The 16,955-nt window shown below is 36.2% G+C and overlaps 1 protein-coding gene across 5 annotated transcripts in view; it reads left to right on the top strand.

The window, feature by feature from the left end:
* The window catches only part of LOC108696609 (espin), a 110,844-nt gene extending 97,034 nt beyond the window's left edge, over positions 1-13,810 (top strand). For 2 of the 5 annotated variants that reach the window (XM_041569421.1, XM_018226129.2), the window contains 4 exons: positions 1,662-1,940; positions 12,314-12,393; positions 12,504-12,515; positions 13,255-13,810. In XM_041569421.1, the coding sequence (XP_041425355.1) occupies positions 1,662-1,940; positions 12,314-12,393; positions 12,504-12,515; positions 13,255-13,402 (519 nt within the window). In that variant the 3' untranslated portion in view covers positions 13,403-13,810. Of the gene's footprint in view, positions 1-1,661; positions 1,941-4,227; positions 7,855-12,313; positions 12,394-12,497; positions 12,516-13,254 lie in introns of those variants that run through there. The other 3 variants (XM_041569419.1, XM_018226126.2, XM_041569420.1) reach the window with 2 other exon arrangements.
* The last annotated feature ends 3,145 nt before the right edge of the window (positions 13,811-16,955 follow it).

The raw sequence follows: 16,955 nt of genomic DNA on the forward strand, positions 1-16,955 counted from the left end.
ACTGGGGAAACCCTATAAGCAACTTCCAAAGCACATAAAAAAATTGACCAACCAGGTGCTCTCAGCTGCTCACATCTCAATTGCGGCTAAATGGAAGGCACCCACTATTCCCTCCTTGCAAGAAGTGAAACAAAAGGTTAACAGCATTAAGCAATACGAATATAACCTGGCACAGATGCAAAACAAAAATCCCTTGTACCTTAAAATGTGGTCCCTGTGGGAGTTACTCTCAAATTCAGCCCAATCACAAACTTCAAACTCTAGTGGTTAAGCAGTAATTGTTTTATTCAGCACCTTGTGTCCCCCCCTTTTTTTTTGTTGTTCTGTCCCTCTTTTTTCCGTTTGTTTTTTTGAATGTTTATTTACCAAATGCCCTACATACAGTCTACCATGTGTACCAGGGGTGCCCAAAAGGTAGATAGGGATCTACCAGTAGACCTTTAGCTGGTGATCAGTAGATCTCAAGACACTGTCAACAAACAGCTTGTCTTATTCATCCTCCTGTTTCATGCTTTTCATTCAGATATTTATTATGTTATGGTTACATAAGAAATAGTTGTTAAATATTCTCATAAATCATCAATGGTATAAATCAATATTTAAGTAATATTTTCCATGGAGCAGAATGCTACCAATGCTTTTACAGATGTAGATCATAATGGGAAATCATGACTTAAAGTAGACCTTGCATAAGTAAAATTTGGGCACTCCTGATGTATTCCATTAGACATGATAACAAGCACTGTATGTATATCTGTAACTAAGCTTTCATTGAGTTTGATATGAAAAGACTGTACAAAATATGGTATTACTCCTTGCTTTTTCAAAGGTAAAAGAAAAATTAAAAGTTACAAAAAAAAACCTCACTGTCCAGAGCAAATTTCTATGAAAACTTTAAATGACATTGTTGTCCCCCCTAAAAGACTACGCTATGTTTGCCTGGCATGCAACATTTGTAATGAGAACATTATTAGTTTAGATAAGCAGTGTGCCCAAGTTTGACTTAGGAAGGCTGTACTGGGTACTGATTAAAGAATGATAAAGAAAGAGCAGTTGCTGTTTGTGCTTTTAATTTTGATCAGGATAGCTAGAGTTATTAGAGTTTGTAGAAGTGGAGTTAATTCTGAGCAAGTAACCCATGACTTGATTAAGGAGGAGTTTGCAAAGCACAGCAGGTTGTCATCCCATGAAACGCACCTCTTTAGGGAAGCTTATTATCTTGAGCCATAGACAAGTTACCTGTCCTTTCTTCTTGTATCGAAAACCATAATCCTATTTTACTTGATGTAGGAGCACTACAATCCATATATTCATTTTTTTCAGACCGCAAACTTTATACTCTCCTAAACGGTAATATCTACTGAGAAGGCACTCTTCATATTTTTGCAAGACTTCTGCATGAAACTGGCACGCATTTTATTATATGTCCATTGTCAAAATAGTACTGTGAAGTTCTTTTATAAAAACAATGATATAATTTTGAAACAAGACTATGGGCTCAGTAATAAAGAGTACGGTAGACAGATTTAAAAATTGGCTGAATATTTGCCATAATGGCTGAGATGTTATGCCTGTGTGTATCCAGCTTATACTTTCATTTTGCTTTGAAAGTTTATTATTACTCTACATTTGTTAGAAATGCAAATGTTTTTATTTTCTAGGCAGAGGTTCACATGTCAACAACTCCACCACCCTCCTCACCTTCAACACCACCTGGTAATGCAGTAACCAGTCCCAACACTGGAGGCCCCAAATCTCCTGAACCCCTCTTGAATGGAAATTCATCCCCTCTGGCTCAGGCCCAGCCCAACCAACTTGATGTAGAGTCATTAATACCAACACATGATGAGCAGGGAAGGCCTATTCCAGAGTGGAAGCGGCAAGTGATGGTGAGGAAGCTACAGCTGAAGATACAGGAGGAAGAAGAGAAAAAACGCACGGTAAGAATAAAAACTATTTTGAGATTTGATTTGGTTTTGGTGTGACTATTTTTCTGTTTTTATGAGTGAACTTGATCTCTGTTAAGATCTCTATCTATCTATCTATCTATCTTTCTATCTATTCAATTTTAATACATACAAGAGAACACAATATCAAGTGAAATGTACACTATTTCACAGTGAAAGGGAATGTATTCCAAATGTAGGTATACAAAGCAGGTTTTCAATAATTTTACATATTTTGCAGCTTATTTACATACAGAAGTGCAGTTGCCTAATTGCAGCACATAGCAAATAAACAGTCTACTAGAAGTTTAAAATCTGTAAAAAGAAAGACAACATCAGATTGCTCCAATTGCAAAAAAGGATAAAAAAAAAAACCTGATCAGAAATGTTAATGTTTTACCGTAACCATAGTAATAAGCTAGTGTAAATTTATGCAGCTCATTGTTTGCATAGACTTCTCGCTCTCCAAACAGTTATATATTTAACATTTAAATATATATAGCAGATTTAGATTTAGCTAGAGCTTATCTAAAGTGCCAAGTGTACATTGTATTTGCTCTAATTTGCTCTAATTTCTATGGGGGAATATAAATTGATATATGAAAATGGATATGGACTGTGAAAACAGAGGAGGACTTTATGAAATTAAGGCCGTGAACCAATATTGCACTTAAAGTAGTGTATTGCTTGTGCAATCATTTAAATAAGGAATTTTAAACTCATATGAAAATTAATAAATCTGATGATCAGTCTTTATGGAGGCAAATTACCACATAAAAGTAAACAAATTATGAAAGCTGTAAACATTTGCATCCCTAACTGCCTTTATACTTTCCATAAAGGTATATTAGAGCTTAAGAGGGTGAGTTCCCACTGATTTGACCAAATATTGGTTTATTTGCTTATAGTAATAGGGGGAGAGACAGGCATTTTTAATAATATTCATAATCCTATCATAATTATTAACATGTAATTATCCATTGGTTTGTGAGTAAATGTGTATACATTAAACATATAGATTACATACAAAAAAACATAATACTAAAGGAGGTAAAGAGGGCCCTGACCAAAAGAGCCAGTTTACATAGCAGAAGAGATCTAAAAGGGGAATGTAATATGCTTCGTTATCGCAAAAAAGTTCGCAAAGACACTTGCTCCCGTTAGCGTCCATGTTTGCGCCATTTTTGACTGATTAAGACCTCAATGACTTCCTCACAAAGTTTTCAACCAAACTGCTTTTGCAAACATTCACAGTGTATGTAAAAAATTTCGTAATTGCAAACAGTTTTTTGCAACAAAATATTACATTGTGACAGGAGAATTTTTATTTGCAAGGTTTTGCTTATCTGTTATCTGCTATTTAACCATTGCCATTTAGTCTGATTTTGCTAGTTTCCTAAATATTCCTAAATATGGAAGCAATGTAACAGAAATAAGCTATGAGTGAGCAGGGAGAGACTCAGGCAGGAAGTGGTCATTGCAAGCTAATATGGCAGCTGATATCCTAAACAAACAGTGTCTAGAGCTGTTTACTGTTATGAAAAAGCATTCTAAAGAATAAAAATGGTGTTCTTGCACTGTTGTGGCTAATATATTGGTAGCTTTCCTTCTCCTTTGATCTAAATTTTCTTGTCCTTTTAAGTCTTCACAAATTTACAATTGGTAATGTAAGAAAATCACAACACATTAAAATAACATTTTTGTTAATATTTCCTTTTGGCAACTCCTATCTTTGCATGGTGTGGTCATGATTGTCTTCTTACTTTTTTTAAAAAAATGCATTTAAACTGCAGTATTTTATGCAGCAAAATCTGCCGCATTCATGTTAAGCATAATCAAAAATCTTAAACTCTATCTTTACTTTAATATATAATGTACAGAGCAGTGTATGTATCTGTGGAAAATTGAACACATAATACTGCAAGTTTAAATGTTGTACATGGTCATTTAGTGGTGTAATGAGTGATCTTTCTGTCATGATCATCATCATCACCAGTCTCCCTCATCATCATTGGTATTCTTGGTTCTATGAACAAGCAAAATCGTGCATGAGTAATAGAGTGTGAACTGTATGTTCCACCAATAAAAAGTTTGTTCTTTGCTTATGTTCTTTTGGTTCCTGAACCAGTTTGTAAGACAGAGCACTACAAGCTCAACATTTAGACTGTGTGCCATTACACCACTAAAAACATGTAGTTTCTGAGAACATGTAAAAAGAAAGAAAAATATGGCTCTGTATTCTGAGGGATATTTTTCCCTCTGTTTTCTTCTTTTGCCATAGTTTGAGGCCGGTAATTACTACCAACATGAAGGCTGGAGATATTCTCATGCTCATAATGCAATTTTGGGACCCTTTGGAGAGCTTATGACTGAAAATGATATAAACCGCATTGAGAAACAAATTGAGAACCTTCAAGTAATGCACAAAGTCCAAAAGGTGGAGACAGAGCTAGAGCAACTTGAGCATGAGCTGCAACAACTACTTCCTGTATCTGCTGCATTGGCTCAAGAACATTTTACAGTTAACCCAAAGCAAATGCAAGGTAGAGCTGAGGATCTCCCTGCCTGGTGTAGCAAGATCTCCACTCTATTAAAAAGTATGGCCATCCTTCTTGCAACCCTTGGTGGAAAAGAAACTGATCTTGCAGACCTGGTAACCCATGAAACACAAGAACAGCCTCAGAGTCCAGTAAAGGATGGTGGAACAAATATTGGGAGATCCCAGTCATTTAGTTCTACTAGAGAAGAAGTTGAAAAAGAAATCAAGCAGTGTGGCGTGTCTGTTAAAAACCTTAAGGCTAATTATGAATTATATTCACAACCTCATGATGATTCTGAAGCATCAAGCAGAATTTACAAAAGGAAAAGGTCATTACCAGTAGTCACTAATGGTTATGGAAATGGAAGAGAACCAATTTTAGAAGAAGACTATGTGACGACCAATGATCAGTTTCATGTACCGACAGAAGATACACCTAGAATGCACAATGAAGCTCCTATAATACAGCGCTCTCAACTAACATATCAGGATGAAGATATGTTCCCAAGGGAGATAGAAACGGGCAACCAGAGCACTATTATTGATGCATTAGGAGAACCATTACTAAGTGAAGATCATATGACCAGAAGTCTTCCAGTGCAGACCGAGCTTAGCTGTGTACAAGACTACATAGACATGAGGAAAGAGAGAATAGTATATCTTTTTCTGGAGCACTGGAGAAAATGGACTTTCACAGAGTCCATAAAAAATAGCAATACTAAAAGAAAAGAGCTGCATGGGTTGGAAAATACAGATTTAGGAAGTGAAAAAGATGAGGTGGAGGGTGAAGATGGAAAGCTTAAAATGTGCAAAGGCTCTAGTGATGATGATAGGCTTTTATACTTCATGAAGCAGAGACAAGTAGTTGGAAAGTTGCTTAGCCACTGGAGAAGTATAATCTGCCAAGTTCCCACAAGGCAGATAAGGCGGCTAAGCAGGGCAAATATGATTTACTGGCCAGAACACTTTTTGCCCCATGTCAATGGTGTCCAAGTTGAGTATTCAAGTTTAACATTAGATCTCTTCATGCTGGGTTACTTTCAACTGCTAGAAATGAATATGTCACGAGAGGAGAGAAAATTTAGACATATTTTATGCTATGAAATGTTTGACCGCCTTGGCAGCCACAACTGGGAGCTTATTAGGAATTTTCACAAAACGGTAATGGAAGAGCTAGAAGCAGGAAAAAGAGATTGGTCTGATGGCTTCGAAGACATTAAACAACGCTATTTTGGTGACAGAGTTGTGGGAGGATTTGATGGCTTTAGAGAAATAGGGCCCCTGGAAGAAACTGACCTCCAAACTGCATCAATTATAGAAGCTCCAGTGCCCTCAGACATTAAAAGTAAAGAAAATCCTGTGGTTGCTTCTGATGAACTGAAGTCCCCTCCTAAAAGTAGAAAGGACTCTATCCAACTGGTATCAGAACTTGGAGAATTTACAAATGATGATATATGTCGTTATATTGATCGCAGTTTTTCATTCTGGAAAGAAAAGGAAGCAGAAATGTTTGATATATGATGCTTCATTTGCATATTTATTCCAATCAAGACATACTGCTGGTCAAATATTTACCATTCCCAGCAGAAAAGTAATGACAAGAGGAGTAATGAATGGTGCACATAGTCCATACAGTGGAAATGGAAGAAATTGGTCTCCCTTCCATGAAAGGATAGATGTGTTTGTTTACAAGGAGGGGTCTGTTGAAATATGTTTCAGATTAATTATATGAAAAGGCGTATTTACGTCTACCTATAATTTTCACTTACATAGCCCAACAGAAATAAAAATGGGTTACAAAAATGTCTGAAACTGTCAAAGTAATAAAGATCTGTCAGTATGGTTAAAAAAGCCATTAATGTTAAAACCTTTCCACAGTGTATTTTTTATGGACAAAGGAGAGAGCACCTTTCATGTAAATGTTTCATTCTCATAAACAATAACAGTTTTTGTATACTGAAAGGCAGTAAAGTGATGCACATAGAGTGCATAGATACAATTATGAGAAAAAAGTGTAGAGCCACACTGATTATGTTTTGAAATGTTTGCTTAGTTACTAGTTCATTTAGTTCATAAAACAAGATGAAAACTGTTCATTTTCTCTGAAACCAATATACACAAAATGTTTTTTTTTTCATTGAATTCAGGAATAATGTTAAAAAAATTTAAATTATTATGGCATTAAATTACTTTTACTTCATACATCTAACATCACAGTGTTGCTATCATGTTAGAATTAGATTATAGTAATAGATGGAGATTGGAAATGTCAACCAGTGAATTAATTTAACTGGAGTTGACTTTATTGTTAGTGCCCCAACAAAAGCAAATGTAGGGATTTTATATAATATTTAGGTACAAGAAAGCAGTAAGGTTGATGCTTAGATTGTCATAGATTTCTTTTTTTTTTTTGCTAGTTGCTACATAATATTATTATATCATAGGTTGGAAGCCTCAGATCACAAGTTTACATTGTAAGTCATAATTAATGTTATGTTTCAAGAGGCTATCTAAATAAGGGTGGAACTTTAATATTGGAAAACAACTGGATTTTGACACACAGTTTAAAAAGGTGAATGCTTTAAAGACAAAACAGATAAGATTAAGTAGAGGGTACCAGAGTCGAGTGGCTCTGTATAAATTATAACATTGCAGCAAATCTATCAATAGAGAGAGAGATGAGTCTACCAGCATATGGACTAGAAATGATTAGTAGAACTGCAATATCCAAAGGCTCTACTATCAACCTTAATTTAGATAGTTTTCTTTAACTGCATGCACATTTTAGTTGTATAGCTTAACCTTGCTTATACATTTGTCACAATAGCGTGTGAAGTGTAACTTTATACAGCAGGTCTCTTAATCTAAAGCTGGCCATAGACGTGTAGATTTCCGATGAACGATCGTTTGGTGCCATCTCGCGACCTGCCACTAACCATTCAGATCAAATAAAGTAGTAAAAGAACAGTTCAGATGATGTTCTGCCCCTGACAGCAATCGTACGAAAGTTATGTCCGACAAAAGCTAGTGACTGTCTCCTTCCGATATTGTCAGATCGGCAATACATGCAGAGATATTCTTGGTAGCCGACAGAAATTTTATAACCTGTCTGATCAACTGATCAACGATTGCCATCTCATGAAAAATGTTGGGACACTCCACAGATGGCCCAAAAATTGTATGAAACGGAGATTCGTACGATCAAATCTTTGCGTCTATGGCCAGCTTAAATCCCATGAAAGACAAAAAAAACTCAATTTCTTGTTAAACTGGTCAAGCTTTGAACAAATTATTTTGTTTTGTATATTTTGATGTGCTATATCTATTTAAGAATGGCATTCCTTACTAAATAAAATGTTTCGACATTGAGCTGTAAAGTGTCTTTTCTTTTTTAATACCAATACGTAAGTGACTGGGTGTGTACTGGCTACTTTTAAAGATATTCCATTTTTATGTGTCTAATGAACGTTCCTCTTCCACCTCTATATCCTTCCTTCTGATTAAAAAAATCATTATTTTGTATCTTATTCTTTCTTTGCTCCTTTTCATATGGAAGGACAAGGGTAAATATGTTGAAAGCGTGGTTCACCGTTACGTTAACTTTAAGTATGTTATAGAATGGCTAATTCTAAGCAACTTTTAAATTGGCCTTCATTTTTATTTTTTATAGTTTTTGAATTATTTACCTTCTTCTTCTGACTTTTTCCAGCTTTCAGAGGCTACAAATGTATTACTATTTCTACTTTTTATTACCCAATTACTTTTTATTACTTTCTATTCAGACCCTCTCCTATTCATATTCCAGTCTCTAATCCAAATGAATGCATGGTTGCTAGGGTCATTTTGATTGCAGATGGCAGACATTGGAATATCCAAACATTTCACTCCTCCCCATTCAAAAAAAGACTTCTGCCTTGGCTGTTTTGGCCATCACTCGGACATGTGGTGAAACGTTTTCAAGAATGACTCTAATGGGGTTATTTATCAAAATTCGAAAATATCTGAGCATTTTCTGAAATCGACTCCGACCAAATCTGCATGGGTTTTTTCCCCTTATTTATCAATACACTTTTCCACGAAATCTTCGGATTATTGCACGAAACCCATCGCAAATCAGGATATCTTCGGGACTTCTCCTCTTGACTTTGACATGAACTCAGCAGCTCTAAGTTAGACCTTGGGGTTTAATAAATTCCGAAAAATTCTATTTTTTTCCACTAAAAATTCGAATTCTTTGAGTTTTTGGCATTTGGACTTTTATAAATAACCCCCCCCAATGTTCAAGTGCCTTGACTTAATTCTACTAGATCCTGTTTCAGTAGCTTCCTGGGCTGGTAGACAGAATAACTATTTATCTTAATTTAACACAGTATATTTAACTTGAATGGTGTTGTAATGCTTAAACATAATAACACGCTTACATGGTCCAGGGGGTTGTGAGTCATCAATAAGTGGTGTCTGTAACTGCATTACTATCATTTATATAATTAATTTGTAGAAATTAGAAACAGACAAACAGAAAGAGTCAGCAGTACTTAGTCTGCAATCACCCTTTATTGGTGTATTCTCAATAAAGGGTGATTGCAGACTTAATTCGTGCTGACTCCTGGTCTGTTTCTAATTTCTACAACTCGATTAGCTATCACATGGAGGATGGTGTGTGTTGATACAGCAGGTCTACACTAATTTTGATTTCTTTCACTTATCCTCTTTGATTCAAGTATCATTTATATAAAAAATAAGAAACATCACTCTCTATTATAAATGATTAGCATCAGTATACGTGTAAGTATACACAGTATGTGTTACCGGCACAAGAAATGGGTGACTGGGCATCCATGCTCTAGTCGCAAGCTGTTGGCGCTCTAGTTAGATAAGATAAGTGCAATAAAATGATGGTGATTTCATTTCTAATCACAAATACACAAACATGGGAAGTATTTTACTTGGTGCAGCGTGTGAGTTGATTGCACCAGTTCTTTCCAGTTCAGTCCACAAACTAGAAACAGAAAAAAAAACACCCTTTAGAAAATTAGCCGGTTCGTTTTGTAAGCAACTGCACTGTCACATATTAAACTGTAGACTTTATTGTAGCATTATTTTAGAAAACAATTCCATAGTAGAACGCAAACTTTTGAACCCAAAACCTAAATTAAACATATAGATATCACTCTGGAGGAAATGTATCTTATCTTATTATATTTGTTCTTTCTATTCCTTTCTTTTCTTTCCTTTCTAATCCCTTCTTTGCCTCTTATAGTTGCCTAGATGTGTGCCTTTCAGATTGAAACAATGATGTTGTAAAACAAAAATATGAAAAAATTACTAGAAATAAAGTAAAAAATATGTACCAATACATATCTATGGGTGTGGCAACAGTCTTAAACTCATTGTTGAAAAGAATCCTCCTTTTGGATAAGCCTGGAACACAGAACACAGAATTTATAGAGATCACATTATTTATCTTTTAGCTAAGACTTGTTGTACACAGATAGAGTTTTGACTGTCAATGTGGTCACTGTAGGTTCTCTGTAGCATTTTTTCCTAAGTGTGGGAAATAACTGCTTTTATTATTTAATAATATTATCAGGGCACATATCATTGGGACTACTGGAAATCAGCAGAGGACTACACCAAGTTGTGCAATATAACATATATACAATATAACAATATAACATATATACATACATAAAAATGCCCTATAAATAATTCCCTTTTCTTTGTCATGATCTGAAAAAGATAAAAATACTGTTTTATCAAAGCAGAATAGAAAAGCTCACATCTATTTATATTCTCAATAACACGAATCTGTAGCTATCCCAACTGTAATTAAATTGACAAACAGAAAAGTGATTTTCATGGAGTATCTAAGTACTTAAGTACATATTCTGTGAAAGAAACAGAACAAAGGGAGAAGGGCACACCTGTTTCATCCCTAGATGTGGCAGAGTTAGGTGTCTCCTGCTCAAACAGAATAACCTTTACACAGTAGCCTGCGGCACATTGAAATCCGGCTTCTGTAATCGACTGCTCAAAAAACAGAGGAAGAAAACAAGGAAAGGACTGTGGGTTGGTTTAAATATATTTATTTGTAAGCATTTGTGTGTGTGTGTGTATATATATATATATATATATATATATATATATATATATATATATATATATATATATATATATATATATATATATATATATATATATATATACATCCAAATCATAACTAAAGGAGAGTGTTGGGGGATTATCTAGTAGTAGTTGAGTGTCCGGACACTCTCAGATTCATTCTGCATGTCAGCTTCTATTTGCCATAAAGGTGCTAGTTATAAAAATGGATCTAAAACCCCTAAATTGCCCATGCACAGAAATATTGGGGAGAGTCAAGCCACTACAAGCGAAGGACCACTGGCCTGGGCCACAAGTGACTGAAGTTAATACACACACACAACAACTAGAAAGTATATATTTTCTTCTGCACCCTAGATTAATACATTTGAACACCTATTCTACAGAAATTACTTATCTTTTGCCAACATCATTTAAAAAAAAAAAACATTTTTAAGATGGTTACCCAGTGAGGGATTGGATCAGGCAGTTCAGTAGTTTCTGACCAAATTGGCAAAATGGCAACCCATCTAAAGAGCCCCATCCAACAGTTTTCAACACTCAGGGGCATATTTATAATGCTGTGTAAAATTAAAATTGCAGAATAAATGGTGTTGAAAGCTGTGTAAAATAATGGCGAATTTATCAAGGTGTGTGTTATTTTACCCCATGAGAGTGCCAGATTTGCCGCCGTTATTTTACATTGCTTCCGGCAGAAGTCTCTCTAAGAAAAAAATGTGTAAAAACGTTACACTGTTTTTTGAGCGGTGAAGCATGGCGATGTGTGGAGTATTATCCTGTTTTTTTTACACAACATAATAAATATATTGAATAGGTTGCTCTGTTGCAGTAGACAGTGACTACACCCATAGATGGGAGTTCATGAGCACTTAAACTAATAACAGTCCAGTGGCCAAGCAGTTTGTTTACCCATTGGTTGGCTTATGTAGAACCAACATTGGGTAGGGGAAGGGATTAAAAAGGAATTTCTGAGAAATGGAGCCTGAACAGTCAAGCTGAGAATTTAGTGGCAGTTTGAGTGGCAAATAGTGGTGCAATTCAAACCTTGCCAGTTTAGAGACTGAGGCTGATCCAGCTGAACATTGGGGGAGTAACATTGCAGTGAAGCAATAACAGAACTAGTAACACTCTTTGTGGCGCTACAGTAATTCAGCTACACCTCCCATCATACCTTGTGTTAGTAAGGCAGGAGTGACTGGGAGAAACAGCAGCTACCAGGTGAGAAAAAAAGTATATTGTGCATGTATTACCCTTTCCTATTCCTCCGCTGGAAATGCTAATGACTGTATTTAGATATGTCTGATTAATTAAGGTGTGATGGTAGAAAATGTAAAATTAATTGTGTGTTTAGCATTCATCCCATGAAGAAGAAGTGTTCTGTATGAAAGTGTAAAGGGGTTGACTGGTGATAAATGTGACTAACCAGTGTGGAATATAGCAAGAAATGGGTGAATGTTTAGGGTCTGACTAATGAAGTGATTGTGAAGTAAACTTGATGTTAGATTTCTGGAAAATATGGTCCATTTTGTTAGAAATCTATCTTTAACATTAAATGGGTATCATATTTCTTGTACCACTCTTATGTACTATATCTATATCATGGCAAGGATTGACCATGACTAATTGTTATAACCTGAACCTTTCAAACAGTTGAAGTTTCTTAATGGGCTCCAATTTTTAAGAGGTCACATGTCTTCTTTTTTAGGAAGAAGAAGACTCTGTCCGTTTATCCACCATGCCAGCTTGGCGCAGGGAAATACTGAGGAGGAAGATGGAGGAAGAAAAGTAAAAGATGTTTATGTTTTATTGAGGGATGGGGTGGAACTAGTCTCCTTGTAAGAAAGTTAACAATATTTTCTCTCTCTTATTCCTTCCCCACATCGGATGAGGAACAGAGAACAGAAGCAGTAAGTTCTTTTCAATTTCTGTTTTTCATTCTTTGGATGGGCTTAGTTATTAATTTGGATAGACAGAGCAGCCAATCAGTTGCATGAATGGCACGTGCTGTGATGATATGCATACCACTAATTGACTGCAGAGTGGAAGGTTAGCACTCTTCAAGCCATAGCATAGAGAGTGGATCACAAACTGTTAAACAGGAGTTCTATCTTTTATATAGAATTTAGTTTGGGAAAAAATTGAAAAATGCATAAATAGGCCAGCTCTCCAGGCATTCATACCACCACTATACTCCTTCCAACTGCCTCCCTATTAATACACAGCTAATCTGTATGTCAAGTATCAAAATATATTATACTAATAATACACGGGTGCCAAATATATTCTTATACATACATATAATGATTAGCAGTTGGCATGTCATGGGTTCTTCCACATTGAGGAAGTACAAAAACTGAGCAAAAATATCTGTTGAATTAAATTTCCTCTTGAAATGGCAGGCATTTCCATTATTGGCAATGACAGGCGACATGGCCATGGCCAGAAAAATGATGGTGGAGAAACCAAAATGTTTCCCATGAGCCTTAGGACTGAATGTGGACTAAAACAAACACAGACAGAACACTTACACGTATTACCATGGCCACGTGTAAAAAATGTGTCAGAAGTTCATAATTCTGTTAATTTTTTAGTCTCTAATGCTTTTATTTTTTAACAAGCCCTTTTTTTTAATGGTTACCTCTCCAGGAAAGAACAGGAGAAACTAAAGAAAGACATGGAAGAGCGTGACAAAGAACAAATAGTAAAACTAAGAACTCTCGGTTATGACGAAACAAAGTTGGCACCTTGGCAGAGGCAAATTATTTTAAAGAAAGGGGACATAGCAAAGCATTAGTTGCAATGTATTTCTAACTTTCACCTTCTTACCGTCCAGTCCCAGTTTCAATGCTCATTGTCAGCTGTTCAGTTGGTGGATGTCATTGTAACGTCTGTGCAAAATATCACCCAGGAAAGTTAACAACAAATTTGGAGCTACAAAAAGAAGATGAATTTATGGGGGACAATTGTTTCTTTTTCTGGCCTATGTGATTTAGTCTGAATTTTATGTAAAAAAAATAATTATTCTATACATTGCACTGTGGTTGACTCCGATAACATGTTCCTTTCATCAAGGTAGTACAAAATTGAATTCAATATAGCAAAAACCTCAAACAATATTGTGAAGCTGAAATGGCCATCTTGTGCCACATGGCAAATTTACTCAGCTAGTCTTGATGCTGATAAGGGAAAAAAAGCCTATCAACAGGTGCAGTCACATATACAGTAAGTAACACTCTACCCTGTAACAATGAGCAATTGCAGTCTAATGGCATATTACAGTGATAAAAAAGATAATTTTACTGATTTTCTGGTACCATCAAGTGCATTGAAACCCATAATTTGTCTGATTTTGTAACAGTCCACAACATTACCTACTGATATAATTATGCCATCTGACTAAATATCTGATTATAGGTTTGCAATCTATAGAATTCATATTATTTTGACCTTTCATGTTTATTTCATTTTTATTATATGTGGAATTTATTTTTATTAACAATGCAGAATGAAGTGTGCAAAGTGCAAAAATCCTCAGTGTTCTGCCATTTATTTGCACTGTCCACTGGGGTCCTGCTGTTGCGGAATGGCACAAGCCTTTGCTCTCTGTTTCCAAGTGCAGTGACCTGTGGCTAGCCCCTTGAAGAGAGCACTGTTTGCATTAGACAGGCAAGGAGCAGAGTGCAGCTTTCCCTGGGGAGCAAGTGCTTCTTAAGTGAGCAACAAGGGGTGCACTCTTGCACCCATTAGTCCTCTAGCACTTGCACCTCAGTGATCTGTAAATAACCCCTTTAATGTTCCATCAATTGACTTACTATTGTAACATACTTTTTATGAATACCATAACATAATCTTTTATGACCCCTTTGCTTGCTGTTATAAGACATAATTCTGACTTTTGCACCTGAACACTGCCCTCAAGGGAAAATATAACCCTTTTTCTAGTGTAGGTTTTGAAATAAACAGGATGTATATGTATTTCCTGTTATGTATAACATTTCTCCTGCATATTTACATTCAAATTATACATGAATGGTAGATAATACTAACAGGGCCACTTAAGATACTTACAAGGACACTGCCCGTAGGCAACAATGCATATGGCACAAGCACAAGATATGGAGATAGTTCTGCAATCCATACGGGCAGATTCGGGGAGATTAGTCGCCAGGCGACAAATCTTCTCTTCTTCGCGGCGACTAATCTCACTGATCTGCCTTCCACTGGCTAAAATGAAAATTGCCTGGGGGCAGGCACTCGGAGCGCTTCGTTTTCCGAAGTTGCCCGGGAGTTTCCTCATGGTGACTTCAGAAAATGAACGCTCCACGAGTTCCTGCCCGCAGGCAATTTTCATTTTAGCCGGCGGAAGGCAAGGGAAGGCAGATCGGGGAGATTAGTCGCCGCGAAGAAGTGGAGATTTGTCGCCTGACGACTAATCTCCCCGAATCTGGCCAGACCCTAAAACGCTTTGAAGAATGAATTAGGTTTAGTCCTGCGTCTGCAATTTGACACTCACATGACCAGGGAAGATCACAAATTCAGACCCTACTTTACCCCAAATACACACATCTACACCTTTTGGGATGAAAGGCAGCAGCGAACTTTATTAACAATACACTTAACATATTTAACCAACTTTACTTTACATTTTACACAGTAGCATAGCTGAACATGTATCTGTAAATGTGAGCTGCTGATCTTATTCTCCCCTTTTGGCTAATCACTGGGGCAGTCCCATTGCATCATTAGCTGTAACATAAGTGAAATTGCCCAGTTTACCATCCCCTAGCCTTAAAGGAACAGTTCAGTGTGAAAATAAAAACTGTGTAAATAGATAGGCTGTGCAAAATAATAAATGTTTCTAATATAGTTAGTTAGCCAAAAATGTAATGTATAAAGGCTGGAGCGAACACATGTCTAATAAACAGCCAGCATCCAACTTCCTGCTTTTCAGCTCTATAACTCTGAGTTAGTCAGCGACTTGAAGGGAGGCCACCTGGTACATTTCTGTTCAGTGAGTTTGCAATTGATCCTCAGCATTCAGCTCAGATTCAAAAGCAACAGAAATGACCCATGTGGCCCCCCCTCAAGTCTCTGATTGGTTACTGCCTGGTAACCAGGGTAACCAGTCAGTGTAAACCAAGAGAGCTGAAAAGCAGGAAGTGGTGTTCGGACTGACATGTTATACATCAAATCACTCCAGCCTTTATACATTACATTTTTGCCTAAGTAACTATATTAGAAACATGTTTTATTTTGCACAGCCTATCTATTTACCCAGTTTTTATTTTTACACTGAACAATTCCTTTAAAGGGGTGGGCAGGTGGAAAGTTACCTGACTGTCTGCTCTTCACAAGGTAATTACCTCACTTCTTGTTGCATCATTTATACTCCCTGCTTTTCATACTTCCTTTCATTTGCCCAAACTACCCCCATTATCCCCTACACTATCCTGCTACCTAGTCCTTCTTTATCCCCCTGTTGCTCCATGCATCCCAGACTTGCTTTCGGGGGTCCCTAGAACATAAAATACAGTAATATTTCTAGAGTTTGTTTTATGAATTTGGCAAAAAAACTGTCCAAATTCCTAAAAATTTCTTTTTTTTATATGGTTTTAAGTGACAATGGCACCCTTGTGAAAATTAGGTGTTTTGAGAGCAAATTGGGCTAATCTGATTATTGACTTGAGTGTAGCGATCAGCTCATTATGGGCCTACTTAGATGTGCTAGACTGCATCATGGGCCCATTCAGGATTTCCAAACATTCCCTTTAGATATCAGGTCCATTTTTGGCAGATATCAGTCAGGCAGTTCCTCCTGAGAGACTCCATAAATGGGCCAATAAACTGCTAACTTGGCAACTTTTATTGGCCGTTTATAACCAGCTTAAAGATGTTTTTGTACAGTACTTTTACAGGAAACAAAACAGAAGAGGAATTATATTTATATTCCATTTTATTTACAAGAGCACACAGAGAAACAAAAAAACATTTATACATTTAAGAGACTACAAAGCTCAGATCAGTACAGATCAAATATTTGCAAATTATTTCTACACAACAGAGGTTAAACAGAGGAAATGTAGAAATACATTTCTGTTAGAAAACCAGGTGATTTCACCCCAACATACAGTTACCAAAACCATCCACCTCCTTTGTACGCAAAACAGCCAGAATTCCGGGAAAATAAATTATGTTTTGCTTAAAGGTTTTTAAATGAAAATGACAATTTTAAAGCCAAATGTGACTTCTTTCCTCAATTTCTGTTTAGCAAAGAACATTTGAGATCAGTTCATTGTTACATTTCATTCTTTCATGTATTCCACAGCTTTCTACAATCTCAATTAAAT

Source organism: Xenopus laevis, chromosome 7L (assembly GCF_017654675.1).
Source record: "Xenopus laevis strain J_2021 chromosome 7L, Xenopus_laevis_v10.1, whole genome shotgun sequence".
Lineage (NCBI taxonomy): Eukaryota > Metazoa > Chordata > Amphibia > Anura > Pipidae > Xenopus > Xenopus laevis.